We start from the raw sequence: 25590 nt of genomic DNA on the forward strand, positions 1-25590 counted from the left end.
GAAATTGTTCATAGAGATTATGGTCATTGAGATGTAAATGAAGCTGGGCGGTGACAACTTTTTCAAGAATTTTTGAAATAAAGGGGAGATTTGATATAGGGCGAAGATTATCAAAGTTATTGGGGTCTGCACCTGTCATGAACTGGCTGTGTGGAGGCAGATGAGGACCCAAACGCAAAACTCACGGAGACAAAAATCTGAACTCAAAATCACTGCTTTATTGCAGGCTTCACAAAGAAACAGAACTAAACTGGGAATGCTAATTGAGGACCGAGGGAACACAGAAAAGCACACAGGTTCGGGGAGGAGACATAGACGACGCGACCCTGAACTGAGGGAGACATGCACATAAATACACAGAGGGTGACACAGATAATCATAATGCCTCCGGTGAATTATCGCGACACCTCCGCCCCTCCCCGAGATGCGAGGTTGACAAGTGTAAACAAACTCAGATGGAGTGGAGTAGTTGAGAGAAACAAAGTCATTAGGCTTGTTTCAGTCAAACAAAGAAAGTCCAACTTGCGATCACAGAGGAGATGTCCCTTACCAGTGAGAGAGCGGATGTTTAATAGACCGAAGTTGATGCTGGAGTTACCATGCCTGACAGTCATAGGGCGAGATGCAGGGTACACCTCAGACAGGTCGCCAGTCTGTCGCAGGGCTAACACAAAGGTTAATTTAAAAATCGAAATTGCCCATAGGTGTGAATGCGGGAGTGAATGTGAGTCTGTTCCTATCCCCACAGGTCTTATATTCTAAGGTAAAGATTGTACAATAATACAGTGACTCATAATTAAATGCAGAGTGTATAAGCACATGGTGAGTGAAAAAGAAACACCCAGTGGATAATTTCTTAGCAGTCAACACCTATTGCGGCATAACTAAGGGAGGATTCACGGTCACCTGGTCCAGCCCTAACTACATGCTTTAGCAAAAAGGAAAGTTTTAAGCCTAATCTTAAAAGTAGAGATAGTGTCTGTCTCCTGAATCCAAACTGGAAGCTGGTTCCACAGAAGAGGGGCCTGAAAACTGAAGGCTCTGCCTCCCATTCTACTTTCAAATACTCTAGGAACAACAAGTAGGCCTGCAGAGCGAGAGCGAAGTGCTCTAATAGGGTGATATGGTATTACAAGGTCATTAAGATAAGATGGGGCCAATGGCTTCCTGTTATTTTTTTTTTCTCCATACAGGTGATCCAGGTGTTTTGTTTGTTTTCTTTCTTCCTTCCCCCCCTTCTCACCGTCTCTTCTCCCCTTTGGTTTTCTTTCTCTCCCTCTCTTTCTTTCATTTTTTCTCCCTGTCCTATCCCACAGTCATGTCTGTCCCGTTTGTAGCAACTGAAAATAAAATAAATTCATAATTATAATAAAGGTCAATCAAATGGACCAATATGGCAAGGCCATGATGATCCACTTGGTAAAATAAATCCGCTTGGCATCTTTCTTGGCCTTAAGACAACAATTCTGATGGCTATAGATCCAAACGGGACACAAAAAAAAATGTTGCTTAAGACAACAATTCTGAAATAATAAAAAAATAAAGGGGGTACAAAACTGGGCGACACTTGATGGTTTAAACATGCGAGAAGCAGTAGGAGGACACAACTAGTGATGTTACAGGGAAGAGAAGTTTCAAACAATACAGGCATGTGATCAGAAAAGACGACATCATAAATTTGAAGATTATAAACAGGTAAACCATGAGACAAAACCAGAGTGTGTCCATGTTTATGAGTGGGACCTGTGACACACTGCAACACATTAAAAGCATCAAGTAGGTTTAAAAAGTCCTTTGCCAGTGGTTTAGTAGGACAACACACATGAATATCACCCAGGATTAAACTTTGTCCTACTTTGTCATTATTTCAGCCAAGAACTCAGAGAAGTCATGAACAAAGTTGCTGTTATATTTAGGTGGACGGTAGATCAGCGCACAGAGAACAGGATGACCCAGCTCAAACATATTCAGGTCAAAACTGGAGAAAGTGACAGGTGACAGTTGGCGAAAAGTATTTCTGTAAACTGTGGCCACTCCTCCACCTCGGCCCGTCCTCGGTGAGTTAAAATACCAACAGTTTGGCGGTGACAGTTCTGAGAAAGCGCTTAACTCACCGTCACTTAGCCAGGTTTCTGTCACACAGAGGAAATCAACATGAACGTTTTATTTGCTAACGACCGAGCGTTAACAAGGGCGATCCTGGTAGGGTCCATCAGACCGGTGACAGCCATCCAGGGAACCGGTTACAGTGGCCACAGATTCTGCGGATTCACTGCAGCGAAGACGAGGTGAGAGAAGGCGGGGACGCTGGATCTCCTCAGCCGAGCCGACCACAGGTGCCGATAGATACTTACTTAAATTAAATTTAAATTATATCAAATTGTTTAGTATGAAGCAATTGTGAGAGTTTTTACTGAGACCATAAAACTACATCTCCCTGATGATGACGACCATGACGACGATGTTAAAGATGATGGCGAGTGCTTCACCAGATCTCAAACTGCGTGTGCTCCTTGAAGGCTGCTCTGATGATGATGATGACGACCATGATGATAATGACAACCAGGAGGATGATGATAATGATGATGGTGATGATGGCGAGTGCTTCACCAGATCTCAAACTGCGTGTGCTCTTTGAAGGCTGCTCTGATGATGACGACCATGATGATAACGATGACCAGGAGGATGATGATAATGACGATGGTGATGATGGCGAGTGCTTCACCAGATCTTAAACTGCGTGTGCTCCTTGAAGGCTGCTCTGTGCACGATGTTGTTGCTGAAGAGTCTAGAAAGAGACCAAAGCAGAGAGAGCAGACGTCACTCACACAGAACAACATGAATCCACGTGAGCTCAGGCTGTGAATGATTCCTCTCAGAGTCTGAGAAGAAACTCCTTCATGTTGGCTCACCGCACACAGTGGATGGAGGGGTTGATGGAGAGCAGCTGCAGTAACACATCGGTCGAAGCATCAGTGATCTGATTGTGACTCAGACTGTAACACAAACACAACATGTGGCTCTAACTGATCGCTGCACATTATATTACTGTAGTGTGTGTGAACAGGCTGATGGTTGTTGGTGCCTCCCACAGGAGGATCAGTGTGTGACACTCACTCTAGGACTTGGACTTTGTGCAGATGTGTGATGAGAGGGAGCAGCAGCTGGTCAGTGAGCTGACAGTGACTGAGGTCCAGCTCTGTCAGCCCTTCACACGAGTCCAGCATCTGGACCAATGCCCCGCAGACCCTCTGATCCAGCGTGCTGTGACTGAGATCCAGCTCTCCACCCAGGGCTGTACACAGGGACACCGCCCGCCTCACTGCGTCCCTCTCACTGTTCACAGGAACCAGAGACAGCAGCTGGAGGAGGACAGTGTTACTGACTCTAAACAGGACAAACAGAGAAACTGTCAGGATGCATCAACACCAGCGTGAACAAGGTTCTCTCTGGTTCAGACTCTTCGGTGGTCTTTCCCACCTGAGGCGGACCCTGTGGAGGACAGGAAACAGCAGGTCCAGCACGCTGTCCTCCACCTCACAGTCTCGCAGGTCCAGCTGTGTGTCCCGGCTGCCCTGTGTCAGGATGGTGGAGACGGCCCTGCTGTCATCAGCAGTCAGACTCAGAGGCTCAGTCTGATCCTCCTCCGGTAGCTCCACACAGGAGGAGCAGGACAGATCCAAGCTGTGCTGCAGAGTCCTCAGCAGGCCTGACGCTGCCTCCTGCTGGACGTCACAGGCAGCACAGCAGTGGATGAACCTCAGCAGCTGGTTCCTGTCAACACTGGAAAGAAACGCATGGAGACAGAAAATCTCAAATGATAGATGCTGCAAACAAACTGCTGGCTTCAATAAAATGTGTTGATCTTTAAAACTAAAGGATTTTAAGAACAGCATCTATGAACTAGCAGCAGACACATTATTGTAATTAGATGTTGGATTTATGCACAGCACTCATGTTATTAAGACAAAGTCACACTGAGCCCAGTTTCCCTGCTTGGGCTGATTGTGCAGGTGGATGTTAACAGATAACAGCTTTAAATGAATAAGGACTCTGTTCATCTGGTAACTCGTTGTTCATAATTTACTGCATTTATCAGATTAAAAGCATCATTTGTCAGCAGTGATGAAGAGTAAATGTCTCCTTTGTGTCCAGGAAGCCACAGAAACACAGCATGTAGCAGATTATTTTAATGGGTCCAGTTCAAATGTGTCTGCAGACAAACTTGTGATTTCCAGCCTTCAGCTTGTTGTTCGAGCAGCTGATAAAAGTAGCCCAGGAGGTGTAATGACAACACTTGATAATAACTATAATTAATACAATTAAATTGTTAATTCGACCAATTTTAATTCACTAAGATTAAAATGACAATAACGCTGATGATACCATTTGGTAAAACCACAAATGAGACACACAAATCAGAAGCAACAAGTCAGAGGCTGCAGTTTGGGAAACACTGAAGATCACCAGAAATGTTTGGGCCTCATTTGTAAACTTCACCAAAATTATTTCCAATAATATATTTTTAAAGGTGAAGGGAGCCACCAGGCTGAAGAAGGAGTCCTATCGGGCTTGGTTAGCCTGTGGGACTCCGGAGGCAGCCGACAGGTATCGACAGGCCAAGTGGAATGCGGCTCGGGCAGTGGCTGAAGCAAAAACTCGGGTGTGGGAGGAGTTCGGAGAGGCCATGGAAAAAGACTTTCGGACTGCCTTGAAGAGATTCTGGCAAACCGTCAGGCGTCTCAGGAGGGGAAAGCGGTGCTCTACCTGCACTGTGTATAGTGCTGGCGGAGCGCTGCTGACGTCGACTGAGAAAATTGTCAGGCGGCGGAAGGAATACTTCGAGGACCTCCTTAATCCCACTGACACGTCTTCCGAGGAGGAAGCAGAGTCTGGGGATGAGGGGAATGACCCGCAAATTTCCGGGGGCGAGGTCACTGAGGCAGTTAAACAACTCCTTGGTGGCAGAGCCCCTGGTGTTGATGAGGTCCGCCCCGAGTTCCTGAAGGCTCTGGACGTTGTAGGGCTGTCCTGGTTGACACGCCTCTGCAATGTTGCGTGGAGATCAGGGGCAGTACCTGTGGACTGGCAGACCGGGGTGGTGGTCCCCATCTTTAAGAAGGGGGACCGGAGGGTGTGTTCCAACTACAGGGGGATCACACTCCTCAGCCTCCCTGGGAAAGTCTATGCCAGGGTGCTGGAAAGGAGAGTTCGTCCGCTAGTCGAACCTCGGATACAGGAGGAACAATGCGGTTTTCGTCCTTGTCGCGGAACACTGGACCAGCTCTTTATCCTCTCCAGGATACTTGAGGGTGCATGGGAGTTTGCCCAACCAGTCTGCATGTGTTTTGTGGACTTGGAGAAGGCATTCGACCGTGTCCCTCGGGGCGTCCTGTGGGAGGTGTTGCGGGAGTATGGGGTGTCTGGCCCATTGCTACGGGCCATTTGATCCCTATACAACCGTTGCAAAAGCTTGGTTCGCATTGCCGGCAATAAGTCGGACTCGTTCCCAGTGGGTGATGGGCTCCGCCAGGGCTGCCGTTTGTCTCCGGTTCTGTTCATAATTTTTATGGACAGGATTTCTAGGCGCAGCCAAGTGGCGGAGGGCTTTCGCTTTGGTGGCCTCAGAATCTCATCTCTGATTTTTGCGGATGATGTGGTTCTGTTGGCTTCATCGGGTGAGGGCCTCCAGCTCGCACTGGAACGGTTCGCAGCCAAGTGTGAAGCAGCGGGAATGAGGATCAGCACCTCCAAATCTGAGGCCATGGTTCTCAGCCGGAAATGGGTGGAGTGCCCACTCCGGGTCGGGGATGAGTTCCTGCCCCAAGTGGAGGAGTTCAAGTATCTCGGGGTCTTGTTCGCGAGTGATGGGAGAAGGGAGCCGGAGATCGACAGACGGATTGGGGCTGCAGCTGCAGTAATGCGGACGCTGCACCGGTCCGTCGTGGGGAAGAGGGAGCTGAGTGTAAAAGCGAAGCTCTCAATTTACCGGTCGATCTACGTCCCTACCCTCACCTATGGCCACGAGCTGTGGGTAGTGACCGAAAGAACGAGATCGCGGATACAAGCGGCAGAAATGAGCTTCCTCCGAAGGGTGGCTGGCCTCTCCCTTAGAGATAGGGTGAGAAGTTCGGCCATCCGGGAGGGGCTCAGAGTAGAGCCGCTGCTGCTCCACATCGAAAGGAGCCAGCTGAGGTGGTTCGGGCATCCGACAAGGATGCCCCCTGGGCGCCTCCTGGGTGAGGTGTTCCAGGCATGTCCCACCGGGAGGAGGCCCCGGGGCAGACCCAGGACACGCTGGAGAGATTATATCTCTCGGCTGGCCTGGGAACGCCTTGGTATTCCCCCGGATAAGCTGGAGGAGGTGGCTGGGGAGAGGGAGGTCTGGGCCTCTTTGCTTAGGCTGCTGCCCCCGCGACCCGGCCTCGGATAAAGCGGATGAAGATGGATGGATGGATGGATATATTTTTAAACAATTATCTGTATAATTAATGAGAAATTGCAAAGCTGACATTTGTAAACTTTGTAAATAATTCATGAATATTGTGTGACATCTAAAAACAGGACGGCTAATGCTAAGCTGCAGTGTGTTCAGCGATAAGTCGGCCCTTGGGTGTAAATAAAAAAAACAAAAAAACTTTTGATTAGTCTGAATTTCTTTGTTGTTTAGTAAAGTTTGTGTTGGATTAAAATACAACAAACGGCTCTCACTGTTGCCATGACAGCGGGCTAATGCTAAAGAAAAGCTTGCGTGAATCTCTGAGACTAAACAACAGTCGGGGGCGGGGCATCTGTGATGAAACCCTCGATGATAAGTAGTGAAATAAACATCTGGTCATCATTAAAGAACACATACCATAGTGATAACATGTTGTTTGTGTCATCAGAGTGTAATTATCGTCTCTTTCCAACTATGATATATAAGATATGAAGCTTCACCACATTGTTGTTCGTACATGTCGCCACTATGAGCACCACTATCAGCGGCTCTGGGATTCTTTTCCAGGAAAACTGAACTCAAAGCCGTCTTCAAACCAGCTTACTGTCTGTAAACATCAACATGAACCAGTTACTGTTTGATCCTGTTTCCTGTTCCGTGTTTGCTACGGTGACCCTGGGTTGTTAGACAGGCGCCCACTAATAAAATGTGTTATTGTTGCTGTTGTTGTTATTATTACTGCTCTACCTTTAAATGATGTTCACTCTGCCTGCTGTTTGAAACTTTCCTTGTAGTTTCTTGTTCAACTGTTCACGTAATCTGTTCCACACTAACAGTAAAATGTTAGCTTGTTTTTGAAGCAATGTCATTATGTTACAATAAAGTGTGTTGTTCAGCAATCACACAGCGCAGCACAGAGAAACGAGCTCTAATATCGGACCTGAGACGAGAAACGCTGTCCAGCATGAGGAGGATGGACTCTACTCCCCCTGCTGGTATGGAGGTCCACAGCAGGTTCAGTCTGACTCCGTCTCCGTGTCTGAGGATGAAGATCAGAGCAGCACAGTCCACTGAGTCCAGCTGTCTGCAGCTCAGGCTGATCACATGACCGAGTGACCTCAGCAAACTGGGAACAGCGTGACTGTCGTGAGCTCTGTAGAGCTCTCTGATGGAGCTCATCACAAAGCTGGGACTGGGCCTGAAAACAAAGAGTTTATTTCCAACTTTGTTTAAAGGATCCATGAAGTGCTGATTAAAGATGAGACAGCATTTCAAATCCTCCTGATTAATCAGCAGAAACTGTGTAAAAGATCAAACCACATTCAGCACCTTGTAAACACAATCCTGTCCAGAAAGGGAAGCAGACGTGTGGTCTCCTCCTGTAAGAACAGGCTCTTCCTCAGGTCCACAGTGATGGTCTGAGCCGACGGCTGCTGCAGCAGATAGTGAAGCAGCTCCCAGCTCAGGCAGCAGGAGGTCAGGTCTCCACCAACCTTACTCAAGAAGGACAACGTCAAGTCCTTGTCCTGGGTTTCATGGAGGAGAGACAGAAGCTGCTGGAAGCTCTCTTCACTCAGTCTGCAGAGATCATCAATATAAAATAAGCTTTGAAGTAAAAATCGACATTTTATTTGTCCTGTGATGTTCAGAAAGACATTTACTTGACTGTCAGAGGACCATGATGGAGCAGCAGTGCAATGAGACCCTGAGCAGGGATGCAGGTCTCAGTCAGGTCTAACCGTCCGACTGTCCAGTATCTCAGCAGGGAAGCCAAACTACTGACGGCCCTCAACAATACTCTGTGTGATGGTCGGGCTTTCTTAGGCACAAGAGAAAGCTCTTCAACAGCCAGCCGACGGGCCGCTCTGCCTCTTCTTACCCACTGAGACAGCAGCAAGGACATGTCGATGGAAAGCCTGAAGAACGAAGAGACGAAAGAGCAGAAATGATGAACACCAAGAACTAAAGATTCACATAGAAATGATGTTAGAAGAGCAGGAGAGAGTCATGGTTTCACTTCCTGCCTCAGACTGTGTAGTTGTGTTGTGTGTCTGAAGAGCAGAGCGCCTCCTCTGGCAGACATCTTGCTGGGTGTGAGGATGAGATCCACTTTAGAGCCGCACAGTTTGAGAACTCTCCCCACAGACCAGCAGCTTTTCCTGTGTAACGCGCCTGTTAGCAGCAGCTGGAAGCCCAGCAGCTGCAGCAGAGACTCCAGCTGCTGGGCCTCCTCTCTGGATCTTACAGACATGGATGTGCACACACTCTGGAAGAACTCTGGATCACAGCTGGAACACAGCGAAGATGGGATCAGAGAACATGCTGGAAACGTTCTGCAAATGAAATCATCACGACTTATTTACCTGAGCTGTGAGATAAAAGGCAGACACTGCAGCAAACTCCTCACTTCACTCTCTTCATGTGAGCAGCCTGTCAGCTCCACTTGTTTCTTCTCTGGTTGGAGTTTCAGCAGCTCCAGGAGGATGGAGGTCTTTCTCTCTGAGAGGTCTATGGACCAGACTGCAGGAGCTGACTGGAAAACTGACTGTAATGATGGAAGGACACTCACACCTGTTTTAGTCTCACAGTCCTTCACATGGGAGCACAGATCCAACAGGAAGTCACTCTGATATTGCTTCAGATCATCATCATCATCCTCCATGTGTCTCTCATGAAGAGGGAATGTCTGATATGTGCACACTGATGCTAACAGCTCCAGGATCTTCTCTCCTGTCTTCTGCTCTCTCTCTGCTGCTGCACAGAACAGACTCACAAAGATCCTGACTGCTTCATCAGGATCTGAACACCCATCATATGCAACACTGGAACAATAAGAAGGAAACATTTAGAGATGATTTGATGTGAGCTGCATAAAAACAGCCACACACTGCTGATGGACCATCTGGTCCATGTTTCCTGTACATAATGACGCTCCATGTTAAATATAACATAAACGAGGGAAACATATCATCTCAGTTGCAGCACATAACTAATTTATTAATCCTCATAAAAACAAGAAAACACAAATATTTTAGAAATTTCTCAAAATTCCACTTTTAGAAGCTTCTTTAAATCAAGAAGAGACGGTCAAAACTTTACTTTAAGATTAAATGAATAGAAAAGTTGTTTTCTGCTTTCTTTGTAAAGTAACTATATACTATGTGTATACTGCATGTGGTGAACGCATGTTCTCCATCAAAACTCTTCACTAAGCTTCTGAATACAATCTGACTTACCTGAGCTGTGAGATAAAAGGCAGACACTGCAGCAAACTCCTCACTTCACTCTCTTCATGTGAGCAGCCTGTCAGCTCCACTTGTTTCTTCTCTGGTTGGAGTTTCAGCAGCTCCAGGAGGATGGAGGTCTTTCTCTCTGAGAGGTCTATGGACCAGACTGCAGGAGCTGACTGGAAAACTGACTGTAATGATGGAAGGACACTCACACCTGTTTTAGTCTCATAAGAGTACAGGTCCAGGAGGAAGTCACACCATTTCTCTTTAAGAGGACTGTTTTTGTATGTGCACACTGATGCTAACAGCTCCAGGATCTTCTCTCCTGTCTGCTGCTCTCTCTCTGCTGCTGCACAGAACAGACTCACAAAGATCCTCGTTCGGTCTTCATCTGATGTCTCAGCATCAACTCTGCAACAATAAGAAGGAAACATTCAGTGATGATTTGATGTGAGCTGCATTGAAACAACCACACACTGCTGACACACTTTGCAATGTTTGTGAGTTTAATCTGGATCTTTGCTGATTTTCTGTCTTCAGTAAAATGAAACTTTGATAAAAATCAGAGTCTGTTTATTTCTTTGGAAGTCAGCAAACTCATAAATTGAGCAGAGGATCAAATAATTATGTCACTGCTGTAAAAAGGTAGAACACTGTGAGAACAGCTGTAATACAGTGTTGTATTATTCATGTACGTCGGAGTATTTGGAGAGTTTAGATTTTATATTTGCTATGGTCACTGAATCCTGGTATTTCTTGGTTTAATGCAGTAACATCTGTTTTCTACAATGACAGGAAATGCTGTTTGCGTTGGATTCTCTATGATGAAGGAGATGGCAAGCCACCTCTGAACCTCATCACCTCCTTAGCCTGAGCAGCTGCTCTGAGTTTTCACTGTGCCAGACGAGGAGGCCACGCCCCCTTTTTCAGCCTTCACCTGAGTTCACCTGTGTGAAAGCACAGCACCAAACAGCTTAGCTGCTGTGTTTCACTCAGGAGCACTTTGGAAGTGAACCTGACTGGACGTCTTTACTAAAACTGACTGACTACAAACCAGAGGAGCCAACGACAGAACTTCCAAACTCTTCAACATCCCAGAGACACTTTCCTGCATCATCAGGTGACTCCTTGTGATGAGGGAGCAGCTAAAGTAGCCTTGATCACTTCAATATCAACACTGTGTTCGTGCTGTTTACACTCGTCTGTGACGCTGTGTGAAATATTCACTAGTGTTTTGTGATCATTCACATTTGATTTGATAGAAGAAGTTTCAGGACATTGAAGTTACAGCTCTGAGTGGCTCCAGCTGCTCAGTGAGTCTCTTCCTCTCTTAAAGCCTCAAACTCACACTCTGGCCCTGCTCATTTAATATTCTGCAAACCTTCAGTGAGTTATGTTTGCACTGTGTGATCAATATTTGTATGTTCTGTATCACTTTGTGCGTTTTCCTTTTCCTGTCATGAAGACAGCTCAGACCTGCTGGCGTCTCCAGGTCCTGCTGAGCTTTCAGGTTATGTGATAAATGCTTTGGAAGTCATGGATGGGCCTCACTTTAGACCAGCTCACACAACATACTTCACTAACAACCAGTAACTGTCTGAATTAACTCAGGAATATCTGTAACACATGTACAACTTTATAAAGTGTTCGTCCATCATTGGAAAAGTATCAGACTGCTGTCATTGAACATGTTATATTTGAGCCTCTTCAGCAAAACGTCATCATGTGTATCCATGATTATGAACGACATACTGAGGAGGAGTAATGCTTCATAAATGATGAAACAAGTATTAACTAACACTAATGCTGAAGAGTGCGCAGCTGTTATAAAGTGTTAGCAGCAAAACACTAAACATCAACAATACAGAAACACACAGAGGGGAACAACAACATCTACAACAGCAGCTTCACCTGCTGCTCACATCACACACGTGGAAATCACATATTTACTAACATTTTACAGTTAATTCATTTAGATTAAGATTTGTTTACACTGAAAATTAGACTCAATTAATATTTTCTGGTTCAGAAACGTCTTAAACACAAAGATTTACATGTTAGTGGCCACGTTGAGCCTCCTGTCAGTGTTTAGTTTCACCAGACTAGCTCTCTGTACCTGGCTATATCACCATGGTAACAGATGCTGAACACAGCCTGGTGTAGATCAGGTTATGTTCAGTGTCAGATTAAAATCAGCTGTAAGTGACACATTTTCTCTGAGTCTTTTATGTCCAGTCTGCTCTGAGCTGGAGCTCATGATAACATGAACGTCACTTTGATGTGGTGACAAACTCCTTCACCAGATTGTGTGTCAGAGCTGAATGCAGCGAGTAACCTTTCATGTTTAAGTGGATCGAGGTCAAAGTGTCACAGCTTTAATGTGCAGCTGTCAGCTTACAAATAAACTGCAGCACAGAGCGCTCACACACATTCATTCATTCACATGTTAATGATTGCTACCAGCATCGCTTAGTCTCCTTTGATGCAGCAACAGTGTTGCCTGTGTTGTTATAGTTACATATTGTTTATAGCTCTGTGTCACCTGTTAATGTAACAATATTTCTTATTAATGGAGGTGAAATCAGTGGGTCTACTTTGTGTGGAAGAAGACAGAAATAACGTATGAATGGTCGTTGTGTGGATGTGGAGAAGAGAGGCCCCAAATGCAGGCTGAAGCTGAACATCCTGGATGACTCAAACTGTTTCCCTCTGCAGTGACAGCTGCTTGATGCTGTTTTGTTTTAAAGCCCATCAGAAACACATAAATACCTTAACAGTACAATTTTTATTAATATTTGTAATGAAGCTTTTTTTCCCAGGAGGTCTTAGTGATGCTGTAAATGTCACTAAGTGCAGTTTTATTCTCACAGACAAACTGTCACATGTTAAAAAACTGTTGAAGGTAAACGTTACAAATTTGTGGACTCATTTCTATAAACTGGCTTCAACCAAGCAGCAACTAAATTGTCAAATAGAGCTAAAATATTTTCATGAATTATTTTCAGCACTCATTTATTGACAGACAGACTTTATTGTGTGAAGAGCGTGTCGTTTACCTGAGCTGTGAGATAAAAGGCAGACACTGCAGCAAACTCCTCACTTCACTCTCTTCATGTGAGCAGCCTGTCAGCTCCACTTGTTTCTTCTCTGGTTGGAGTTTCAGCAGCTCCAGGAGGATGGAGGTCTTTCTCTCTGAGAGGTCTATGGACCAGACTGCAGGAGCTGACTGGAAAACTGGCTGTAATGATGGAAGGACACTCAGACCTGTTTTAGTCTCACAGTCCTTCACATGGGAGCACAGATCCAGCAGGAAGTCACTCTGATATTTGTCATTGTAATGAGAATGAAGAGGGAATGTCTGATAAGAGCAGACTGATGATAGCATGTTGAGGATCTTCTCTCCTGTCCTCTGTTCTCTCTCTGCTGCTAGAATGAAGAGATTCATCAACAACTCAGTTTGATCTGAGAGATTTCCTGATGACTGACAGAAACTGGAAGAAAGAAAAGGAAACACGATGTGATGATTTGATCTGAGCACAACAAACAGAAACAAGCAGCACTGACACCGTCCTAGATATGTCTCGGATAAATATCTCCAGCATTAAAAATACATTAAAACCATAAGGTCAGTACTACAGTTGGTTCAATTATTTCTATAAAGTAACTCAACTGGATTTTAAACCACAATTGAAGATCACATGAAAACATTGAGTGTTTAATAAGTAAAACCAAAGAGCATACCTGAGTGAGTGGATGTGGGGTAAATGGTGTAAGAGGAATGAGCTCGCACTTTGACAGACTCTGTGATCACAGTGAAGGCAGACTTTCACCTTCCTCTTCCTCTTCTGCAGGACTCTCACAGCTCGGTCATACAGTTGTGTTTCACTGTTGACTGGGAGGTGCAGCTGATTCTCAGTGAAGTCAAGTAAACTCACGTAATCCACGTCCCCATCAGTCAGAAGAGAAATGCTCCACAGCTGGCGTGACAAGGAGTCACTCCTACAGTTGGAAGGTTGGTAGAGAAATTCATTAGTTCACATGTAATCAGCTGCTGAGAACAAAGTCTATTTGTGTAGATTCATGCTGAAACTGAAGAACCATGTTCGCCTTTTTTTATGCAAAACTCCTAATTTGTGCAAAGCTGCCAGAGGCTTAAGAGGATTGACTCTGCATACGATATAAAGAGACGGGTGAGCTGATGTGAGTTTGCAGCCTTCAAGGTTTAGAAAGTAAATCTTAAACAAGTGTAAAATGTACATTCAAAATACGAACAGATATAGTCAGCAGAGTCACCGCAGTTTGAACAGGATGTAAGAATCATTCTGTCTACAGAAATAACACCATATAAGACACATGTGGAGCTTCAAATGTTAGAGATCCTGCAGCTGGCTTTTGGGGCTGTGCAGGGCTCTCTCTTCTGGAAGATGATTGAATAAAAAGAAATATAAAATGTTTTGACCACTATGAGTCAGATTTTCTCTGTTCTATCATGGGGACAAAAGAATCGGGGTTTAATACCAATTTACCTCTTGTAGCAGTTTTTATCTCTGGTTATAAGGACAACTTTACCCTCCTAGGATGTGGCGTCCACATATGGGGACATCACATTTTGGTTGCCTAGTAGGGCTGCCACGATTAGTCGACTAGTCACGATTACGTCGACTATCAAAATCATCGACGACTGATTTAATAGTCGACACGTCGTTTGAAGGTTTGTAAGATCGCAAAAGACACAGGAATAAGTAGTAGGATTTAAGAGTGTAATAACGGACTGAAACAGAAGAGGGCAGCACTGCATGTACAAGGATGCCAGCTGCCGTTAAACCCCGAAGAAGAAGAAGCTGTGTCCCAGAATTCATAGCACGGCCCAGCTCAGTTTCCAACAATGGCGGCAGCCACTTAGTTTTAATGTTACTCTTATTATTCTTTCTGGGTCACAAAATAAATGTTTAACATATTTTCAGGCGAGAATGTAGCTGTGTAAACCTCAAATATCTGCTCAGTTTATCAAGACACCACATATTTTCAAAAGCGCTCCGACGTTTTCGGAGACGTCTGTTACACACCAGCTCGATAGCTAGCCGGGGGCTAGGCTCACTAGAGCCGTGAGAACACCGGACTCCCAGCAAATCGTTTTCAAACCCACCGCCTACTCAGGTTAAACATGATATATAAGTCACTTAGATAATTTAAAAATGTTATTGTTTGGCTTTTTTTTAGTATCTTATTTGTTCCTGAGTAAATCGGTTTGGCTGAGATTAAAGTTAGAGTTTTTACACAGCTGAATAAAGGTCAAGCAGACAGCTGATCATCAGAAGTGTGAGATGCTCGAGAATTTACTCCGGTGTCCTGTTATATTTTAGATAGCAAGGAGTTTATTAAACTTCACCGAAACAATCTGCAAACTTCATTGAAATTTAACAAACTATCATCTTGTCTTTATTTTTAGTTTGCACAGACCTTAAACACTTAAAGCTGTAAGCTAATGATAGTTATATAAGAGCAGATGCTGCTGGTGCAATAAGCTGTACGTTTTACGTCCAGTGGATGATGATCTGATTAGTCAACTATCAAAATAATCGTTTGTGGCAGCCCTATTGCCTAGACAACAATACTAAGTTTTGCTCTTTCAAATGAACCATGTGGCTCAAAGGGGCACAATTGTTGTTTCTCATTTTGTTTTTGTACTCAGGAAAAATGCTGCTGTGTTCAGACACCAAATAAAGAGTTTTTTACATCATTACTCAATTGTGACTGTATAGTGTTCTACTATAAAGTCACAAGAGCAAAAAGAAATGTAAAATGCATGAAAGAGTTCAGGTGTTAGGAGGTTAATGGACTGATCATTGCTGACGTGTTTGGGTCTTGCTGTTTGGTTAGAAACTAAAAAACAAAGATACTTCTCTTAAATCTTAAAGGTTTTGACTCACTGTCAGCTTGTTTGTTGTGTTCAGGAGATGAGCTAATATTTACACTGAACAAAAATATAAACGCAACACCTTTGTTACTGCTCCCATTCCCCATGGGATGGACGTAGAGACCTAAAATTCATTCCAGATACACAATATAACCATCCCTCCCAAACAGTGGTCACAAATCAGTCCAAATGTGTGGTAGTGGGCACATCTGCCATATTGAGATAATCCATCCCACCTCACAGGTGTGCCACATCAGGATGCTGATCTGACATCATGAGTAGTGCACAGGTGTACCTCAGACTGCCCACAACAAAAGGCCACCCTGGAATGTGCAGTTTTTTGCGCTATTGGGGGTCTGGGGACCCAGAACCGGTCAGTATCTGGTGTGACCACCATTTGCCTCATGCAGTGCAACACATCGTCGCATGGAGTCTATCAGATTGTCAATTGTGGCCTGTGGAATGTTGGTCCACTCCACTTCAATGGCTGTGCGTGGTTGTTGGATATTCGTGGGAACTGGTACACGCTGTCGTATACGCCGGTCAAGCACATCCCGAACATGCTCAATGGGTGACATATCCGGTGAGTATGCTGGCCATGCAAGAACTGGGACATTCTCAGCTGCCATCTGCCCTGAACAATGTGAACCATGATTCATCCGTGAAGCGCACACCTCTCCAACGTGCCAGACGCCATCGAATGTGAGCATTTGCCCACACAAGTCTGTTACGGCGACGAGCTGGAGTCAGGTCAAGACCCCGATGAGGACGACGGGCATGCAGTTGAGCGTCCCCGAGACGGTTTCTGACAGTTTGTGCAGAAATTGTTTGGTTGTGCAAACCAATTGTTCCAGCAGCTGTCTGGGTGGCTGGTCTCAGACGATCTTGGAGGTGAACCTGCTGGATGTGGAGGTCCTGGGCTGGTGTGGTTACACGAGGTCTGCGGTTGTGAGGCCGGTTGGATGTGCTGCCATATTCTCTGAAACGCCTGTGGAGACGGCTTATGGTTGAGAAATGAACATTCAATGCACGGGCGACAGATCTGGTTGACATTCCTGCTGTCAGCATGCCAGTTGCACACTCCCTCATTGCTTGTGGCATCTGTGGCATTTTGCTGTGAGACAAAACTGCACATTCCAGGGTGGCCTTTTGTTGTGGGCAGTCTGAGGTACACCTGTGCACTACTCATGATGTCAGATCAGCATCCTGATGTGGCACACCTGTGAGGTGGGATGGATTATCTCAATATGGCAGATGTGCCCACTACCACACATTTGGACTGATTTGTGACCACTGTTTGGGAGGGATGGTTATATTGTGTATCTGGAATGAATTTTAGGTCTCTACGTCCATCCCATGGGGAATGGGAGCAGTAACAAAGGTGTTGCGTTTATATTTTTGTTGAGTGTATATATATATATACATTCTAGCCTCCTTCTCCATGGAGGGTACTGCCCCTTGTGGCTGTTCAACTTGTAGCCAAGCATCTCACTGATCACTGCTGCCGTATTGTAGATCAGCTTGTTAGTGTCGGTAATCGTGGTTGTAGGTATTGTCCATAGTGCTGCATTAACATCATCTAGCAGACCTGCTGAGGGTACTTCACGTAATCTTGGTAACCGGCTACGGGGGATCCAGGTTTCAAGCTTGGCCATGATCCTATTTTTCAGGTCAGTTCCTCTCGCACTCAACGATCCTTCTCCTATCGCACTTGGGGCTATGTACCCAATCTCGGGTGGGGGTGATGATATCTCCCCCCTGACCTGGCGTCCTGACTCCTCCTTGCCGTAGCATTTGTGTTGTACCTCGTCAATCTCTAGCTGTGAGAGCAGTCCCTTCTTTCGAATGTTGGAACACTGAGCTACTAGTTGTTTCGCCGTCATTGTGGATGTTGGGTATCGAAGAATCCATAGGTCCGTCATCCTATTCATCATATATATATATATATATATATATATATATATATATATATATATATATATATATATATATATATATATATATATATATATATATATATATATAAAAGCAGCTGGATAGCGTAGTGGTTAGACTACACGCCTTTGGAACAGAGGATCGCAAGTTTGATTCCTGCCTGGGGCATCTGTATCCAGTAAGGGTCCTAAGGCTAGACCCCCTATGCTAAGCAAGCCTACCGCAGACATGAGCGAGACAGATAAATATGAAGGCATGCCGGCTCGGACGTCGCCCGGATCAACAAGGTCCGTGTCAGGTGTTGAGGAACCAGGGCACCCTGACGAAAAGTGGGCTACTGGAACAAGAAGGCATCGGTGGGCAAGAGACGAAAACAGGGCGTTGTTGGAATGCTACTACGCAAGTAACCCTGGCGGAAGGGGCTACATGAATAGGATGAGGGACCTATGGATTCTTCGATACCCAACATCCACAATGACGGCGAAACAACTAGTAGCTCAGTGTTCCAACATTCGAAAGAAGGGACTGCTCTCACAGCTAGAGATTGACGAGGTACAACACAAATGCTACGGCAAGGAGGAGTCAGGACGCCAGGTCAGGGGGGAGATATCATCACCCGAGATTGGGTACATAGCCCCAAGTGCGATAGGAGAAGGATCGTTGAGTGCGAGAGGAACTGACCTGAAAAATAGGATCATGGCCAAGCTTGAAACCTGGATCCCCCGTAGCCGGTTACCAAGATTACGTGAAGTACCCTCAGAAGGTCTGCTAGATGATGTTAATGCAGCACTACGGGCAATACCTACAACCACGATTACCGACACTAACAAGCTCATCTACAATACGGCAACAGTGATCAGTGAGATGCTTGGCTACAAGTTGAACAGCGACAAGGGGCAGTACCCTCCATGGAGAAGGAGGCTAGAGGGCAAGATCAAAGTAGCACGGAGGGAGGTTAGCCAACTAACGGAGTTGCAGAAAGGTGCGACAAATAAGGTGCCTAAGAAATACAGCAAGCTGTCCATACCTGAGGCCTTGGAAACTGCCAAGTAAAGACTCACAGCCTTGGCCAGCCGCTTGAGGAGGTACACCAGAGAGATAGAAGGCAGGAGAATAAACCAGCTGTTCTCCACAGAACCAGCAAAGGTGTACTCTCAGTGGCAAGGGAACAATAAGAGAACAGCACCACCAAGGCTGGAGACGGAGCAATACTGGAAGAGCATATGGGAGAAGGATGCAACCCATAACGGCAATGCTCAGTGGCTAGAGGATCTGAGGGCAGACCACAGCGACCTCCCTGAACAGGGTCCAGTAACCATCACAGTGGCAGATATCCAAGAAAGGGTCTCCAGTATGAAGAGTTGGACAGCACCAGGGCCCGACATGGTTCACGCCTACTGGCTGAAGAAGCTGACTGCACTCCACGAGCGTCTGGCAGCACAAATGAACCAGCTGCTAGTTAACGAGAGACACCCGGAATGGCTAACTGAAGGCCGGACGGTCCTGATCCCCAAGGACCCCAAGAAGGGACCGGTCCCCTCCAACTACCGACCAATAACCTGCCTCAGTACTACATGGAAGCTCCTGTCAGGCATCATATCGGCTAAGATGAACAGGCACATGGGTCAATACATGAGCGGGACACAGAAAGGAATTGGCAAGAATACCAGAGGCGCAAAACACCAGCTACTGGTAGACAGAACAATCAGCCGAGACTGCAAGACCAGACTGACCAACCTGTGCACTGCCTGGATTGATTACAAGAAGGCCTATGACTCAATGCCCCACAGCTGGATACTGGAATGCCTAGAATTGTACAAGATCAATGGGACCCTAAGAGCCTTCATCAGGAACTCAATGGGGATGTGGCGTACAACACTAGAGGCCAACTCCAAGCCCATAGCACAAGTCACCATCAAGTGCGGGATCTACCAAGGAGATGCTCTGTCCCCACTGCTGTTCTGCATAGGCCTGAACCCCCTCAGTGAGATCATTAACAAGACTGGCTACGGATACCGACTACGGAACAGAGCAGTTGTCAGCCACCTCCTGTACATGGATGACATCAAGCTGTATGCCAAGAGTGAACGAGACATCGATTCACTGATCCACACTACCAGGCTATACAGCAATGACATTGGAATGTCGTTCGGACTGGAGAAGTGTAGTCGGATGGTAACAAAGAGAGGGAAGGTAGTCAGAACTGAGGGGATTGAACTACCAGAAGGCAACATTGCAGACATAGAGGACAGTTACAAGTACTTGGGGATCCCACAGGCGAATGGGAACCATGAAGAGGCCGCTAGAAAAGCTGCAACCACCAAGTACCTGCAGAGGGTCAGGCAAGTCCTGAGGAGTCAGCTGAATGGTAAGAACAAGATCCGGGCCATCAACACGTACGCCCTGCCCGTGATCAGGTACCCTGCTGGGGTAATAGGCTGGCCAAAGGAGGAGATAGAAGCCACTGACATAAAGACAAGAAAGCTCCTTACCATGCATGGAGGGTTTCACCCCAAATCCAGCACCCTGAGGCTGTACGCTAAGCGGAAGAAAGGGGGCCGGGGACTGGTGAGTGTCAGCACCACAGTCCAGGATGAGACAACGAACATCCAAGAATACATTGGGAAGATGGCCCCAACTGACCGAGTGCTCAGTGAATACCTCAGGCAGCAGAAACCCAAGAAAGAGGAGGGAGACGAGGAACCATCATGGAAGGACAGGCCCCTGCACGGTATGTACCACCGGCAGATAGAGGAGGTGGCTGATATCCAGAAATCCTACCAGTGGCTGGACAAAGCTGGACTGAAAGACAGCACAGAAGCACTAATCATGGCAGCACAAGAACAAGCTCTGAGCACAAGATCCATAGAGGCTGGGGTCTATCACACCAGGCAAGACCCCAGGTGCAGGCTGTGTAAAGATGCCCCAGAGACAATCCAGCACATAACAGCAGGGTGCAAGATGCTAGCAGGCAAGGCATACATGGAACGCCATAACCAAGTGGCCGGCATAGTGTACAGGAACATCTGTGCCGAGTATAACCTGGAAGTCCCGAGGTCAAAATGGGAGATACCCCCAAGGGTGGTGGAGAATGACCGAGCTAAGATCCTGTGGGACTTCCAGATACAGACGGACAAAATGGTGGTGGCTAACCAACCGGACATAGTGGTGGTAGACAAACAGAAGAAGACGGCCGTAGTGATCGATGTAGCGGTTCCGAATGACAGCAATATCAGGAAGAAGGAACACGAGAAGCTGGAGAAATACCAAGGGCTCAGAGAAGAGCTCGAGAGGATGTGGAGGGTGAAGGTAACGGTGGTCCCTGTGGTAATCGGAGCACTAGGTGCGGTGACTCCCAAGCTAGGCGAGTGGCTCCAGCAGATCCCGGGAACAACATCGGAGATCTCTGTCCAGAAGAGCGCAGTCCTGGGAACAGCTAAGATACTGCGCAGGACCCTCAAGCTCCCAGGCCTCTGGTAGAGGACCCGAGCTTGAAGGATAAACCGCCCGCAGGGGCGTGCTGGGTGTTTTTTATATATATATATACATACATATAGCCACTGGATATCCTACCAGTGGCTGGACAAAGCTGGACTGAAAGACAGCACAGAGGCACTAATCATGGCAGCACAAGAACAAGCTCTGAGTACAAGATCCATAGAGGCTGGGGTCTATCACACCAGGCAAGACCCCAGGTGCAGGCTGTGTAAAGATGCCCCAGAGACAATCCAGCACATAACAGCAGGGTGCAAGATGCTAGCAGGCAAGGCATACATGGAACGCCATAACCAGGTGGCCGGCATAGTGTACAGGAACATCTGTGCCGAGTATAACCTGGAAGTCACGAGGTCAAAATGGGAGATGCCCCCAAGGGTGGTGGAGAATGACCGAGCTAAGATCCTGTGGGACTTCCAGATACAGACGGACAAAATGGTGGTGGCTAACCAACCGGACATAGTGGTGGTAGACAAACAGAAGAAGACGGCCGTAGTGATCGATGTAGCGGTTCCGAATGACAGCAATATCAGGAAGAAGGAACACGAGAAGCTGGAGAAATACCAAGGGCTCAGAGAAGAGCTCGAGAGGATGTGGAGGGTGAAGGTAATGGTGGTCCCCGTGGTGATCGGAGCACTAGGTGCGGTGACTCCCAAGCTAGGCGAGTGGCTCCAGCAGATCCCGGGAATAACATCGGAGATCTCTGTCCAGAAGAGCGCAGTCCTGGGAACAGCTAAGATACTGCGCAGGACCCTCAAGCTCCCAGGCCTCTGGCAGAGGACCCAAGCTTGAAGGATAAACCACCCGCAGGGGCGTGCTGGGTGTTTTTATATATATATATATATATATATATATATATGTATATATATATATATGTGTATATATATATATATATGACACCACGGTGATTGGCCTCATCAGTGACAATGATGAGGCCGCCTACAGGGAGGAGGTGGATCGTGGTGCGACAGAAACAACCTGCTGCTTAACACCGAGAAGACCAAGGAGCTCATCGTGGACTACAAGAGGAATGCTGACCCACATCCACCCATCCACATTAAGGGGACGGCTGTGGAGTGTGTGAGCAGCATCAAGCTCCTGGGAGTCTACATCTCCGAGGATCTCATCTGGACGACCAACTGCTCCAAGCTGGTCAAAAAGGCTCACCAGCGCCTCCTCTTCTTGAGGACTCTGAGGAAGAACCACCTGTCCTCAGACATCCTGGTGAACTTCTATCGCTGCACCATTGAGAGCATCCTGACCAACTGTATAACAGTCTGGTACGGGAACTGCTCTGCCTCGGACCGGAAGGCGTTGCAGAGGGTCGTGAAAACTGCCCAGTGCATCGCCGGAGCACCACTTCCTGCCATAAAGGACATCTACAGGAAGCGGTGTCTTAAAAGGGCTGGGAAAATCATCAAAGACCCCAGTCACCCATCACATGGACTCTTCACCCTCCTGCCCTCTGGGAGCCTCCGGACTAAGACCACCAGGTACCGGAACAGCTTCTTCCCCACAGCTGTCAGACTCCTGAACTCTGCCTCCTGACATCTGACCCACGTTAAACTCATGGACTGAACATACACACACCCACAACCACCTACACACACAATGGACAACTGTACCCTCAAACACACAATAATAACATGGACTGAACCACCACTCACAACCTCTAGCACTTTATATAGCCTCTGTAGAAATTATCCACATATCTCACTTATCTTAACTGCACTACTGTATAGTTCTGTGTAAATAATCATTCTGTACATACGATAATTTTTAATCCTACAACTGTTTATAACTTGCATAGTTCACATTTCTTTATAACTGTATATCTCAGATTTCTGTATAGTTTTTTATTTCATATTTATATCCTGTTCATAGCCTTTACATAGCTTGTACTCACTACAGCCTGTACATACTTATAGTTATAAAATATTCATAACATACTTCATACCGTGTACTTTATAACATACCATAATAGACCCTTTTTCGTAATATACTTACATATCTATATTATTGGTAATATATATTGTAATATATCTATATCACTAAAGCACTTCTGGATGGATGCAAACTGCATTTCGATGCCCTGTACCTGTGCATGTGCAATGACAATAAAGTTGAATTCTATTCTATTCTATTCTATTTTATATATATATATATATATATATATGTATATATATATATATATATATATATATATATATTTACTGTATCTACAGGAATTTGCTAGCTTAACATGGTATTAGCTTAGTTCTTAATTGAAAGACTGGCAGTATGACAGCAGCAAGTGACACCAACACTTTCCTGCTCAGTTAGTCACACCTCAGTTAGTCAGTTGTATTCCCGAGGCCAGAGGAGGTGACATTTAAGTAAATCTGAAAATGTTGGCTCAGGATAACCATAAATTAGGTAAAAAAATTACATTGACAGTAATGGGCGATCGTGGCTCAAGAGTTGGGAGTTCGCCTTGTAATCGGAAGGTTGCTGGTTCGAGCCCTGACTTGGACAGTCTTGGTCGTTGTGTCTTTGGGCAAGACACTTCACCCGTTGCCTACTGGTGGTGGTCAGAGGGCCCGGTGGCGCCAGTGTCCGGCAGCCTCACCTCTGTCAGTGCGCCCCAGGGTGGCTATGGCTACAATGTAGCTTGCCATCACCAGTGTGTGAATGGGTGGATGACTGGTTGTGTAAAGCGCTTTGGGGTCCTTAGGGACTAGAAAAGCGCTATACAAATACAGGCCATTTACCATTTAATGACACCCGGATTAAATCAACACCAGCAAGTAATACTGTCAGAATTAACAAAGCGCTGGTTGATCAAGAGTGGCAGCAATCTGATCTTGTGGAGGGAAATGTTGTTTGGTAGTGGAGTGAGTAACCAAATGCAGGTCTCAGCAGGCATAAGTCAAACTTAAAACACAGCTTACCCAGCTAACACAGCTAACAAGTAACCAAACATGGCAAAGAAAAACCAGACACCGGTGACTCAAGTTAGCAACTTGGGAAACAAAACTGAACACAATACATACAGGACAAGAGACAGAATAACCAGTATAAAACACAAAACTGACACACCAAAGTAAAATTATAATGTAAAAACTGGTTGAGAAAGGCAATTCTTATTGGTTGTGCTTGTATCTCATGCTCAGTGGTGCAGTGAAACTACACCAACACCCTTTGTGCAGGTTTTTGCACTAAGGGTGTTGGTGTAGCTTAATTTTAGCTGATGCTGACTCTCAGAGAGAAGCTGACCTTGCAAAATAAAAAATACATACTAGGACGACGGAGACACCACACGAAAACAAGCAAAACGTTTTTGCATTAAAAACATTTCCTAAGAGTATTTAACTCTTACCTTCTGATGAAAGTAATGAAGGTGCCTGAACTGAGGGATTTCCTGTTGGATGAAAGAACATTTTGAATCATGGCCTCTTAAAAGTGATTTATTAATTAGATTAGATAGTAATTTATTAATACCTTGAGTTGGTTCCTCCGAGAAACTCAGTATAATGTTGTGCCTGCATATTGCATTACTGTGTTGAGTGTCTCTTTTCTCAGACTGACCTTGACTCATCATCTCTAAAATGGATGTCGCCAATTCTATCACATGGTCAGTAGTATATGTCTGCACCATCAAATCTATAGTTTCCAGTCTGTTTGCTTTCTCCAGATGGCACTTCCGAATGGTAGTGAAATCACCTACAGGTACATTCTGTAGGTACCAGTGGAAATGTTTCAGCTCCTCTTCTCCCAGATTCTGCAGCATATACAACAGCTGCTCATGTACAGACCGTTCCATATTGCATCTATAGACACATTAAAAACATCAATGCAGAGACAATGTAATCTTTTACTAATGTACATTTACAAAGAAATATGTAATATTTCTTACTTTTTTGAGAAGGTTATGTATGTGTGGTTGTTTAGGACTACAGTGAATAGGGGGGTGCTTGTTCCACAAACTGCGGTTACAGTACTTTTGCATATAAAAGAAAATCTGTTACATTTCAGGTCTTGTCAATGATTTCACAAAACACTGAAAAACCCTATCAACATGAGATCCTTGGGCAAGATACTAACCCCAAATTGCTTTCCGATGCATCCATCGGAGTGTGAATGTTAGTCAGAAAGCACTAAGAAAAATGTGCTTGTGTCAATGGGCACAAGTTATATAACACGCTTTGAGTGCTCAGAAAAGCGCTATATAAGAACTAGTGCATTTACCATTGGAATCTGGTGACTTCTGGTTAGGCCAGATGGAACAGACCCATCATAACTTTACATATGAAAACAGATTTTTTGGTTATCGTAACATTAGATAAAATAAAGACTTAATAGATTTAGTGAGTGAAAAAGAAACAGTCAGCAGCCTACACCTATTGCAGCATAACTAAAGGGAGGATTCAGGGTCACCTGGTCCAGCCCTAACTATATGCTTTAGCAGAAAGGAAAGTTTGAAGCCTAATCTTAAAAGTAGAGATAGTGTCTGTCTCCTGAATCCAAACTGGAAGCTGGTTCCACAGAAGAGGGGCCTGAAAACTGAAGGCTCTGCCTCCCATTCTACTTTTAAA

General features: G+C 45.7%; 1 protein-coding gene across 1 annotated transcript; it reads right to left on the bottom strand.

Annotated features, from left to right (window-relative positions):
- Nucleotides 1-228: 228 nt before the first annotated feature.
- On the bottom strand, nt 229-24558 carry LOC309703480 (uncharacterized protein). Its single transcript, XM_082528337.1, has 14 exons — nt 24497-24558; nt 24375-24416; nt 13411-13668; nt 12726-13160; nt 9676-10080; nt 8803-9261; nt 8464-8727; nt 8101-8355; nt 7769-8017; nt 7380-7637; nt 3481-3783; nt 3118-3387; nt 2913-2996; nt 229-2788 (listed from the first exon to the last, which is right to left on the bottom strand). The coding sequence occupies exons 1-14, from the start codon at nt 24541-24543 to the stop codon at nt 2722-2724; spliced, it is 3396 nt and encodes a 1131-aa protein (XP_082384463.1). The 5' UTR covers nt 24544-24558; the 3' UTR covers nt 229-2721.
- Between the last annotated feature and the right edge of the window lie 1032 nt (nt 24559-25590).

The sequence above is a fragment of the Aulonocara stuartgranti genome (assembly GCF_965226115.1).
Source record: "Aulonocara stuartgranti genome assembly, chromosome: 3".
Classification (NCBI taxonomy): domain Eukaryota; kingdom Metazoa; phylum Chordata; class Actinopteri; order Cichliformes; family Cichlidae; genus Aulonocara; species Aulonocara stuartgranti.

Coding starts and splice junctions, on each gene's coding strand:
- LOC309703480 (XM_082528337.1), bottom strand. CDS start 24,543: ATGCAGGCACAACATTATACTGAGTTTCTCGGAGGAACCAACTCAAG. Junction 24,417..24,496: donor CTCGGAGGAACCAACTCAAG/GTATTAATAAAT, acceptor TTCATCCAACAG/GAAATCCCTCAGTTCAGGCA. Junction 3,388..3,480: donor CTCCACAGGGTCCGCCTCAG/GTGGGAAAGACC, acceptor TGTCCTGTTTAG/AGTCAGTAACACTGTCCTCC.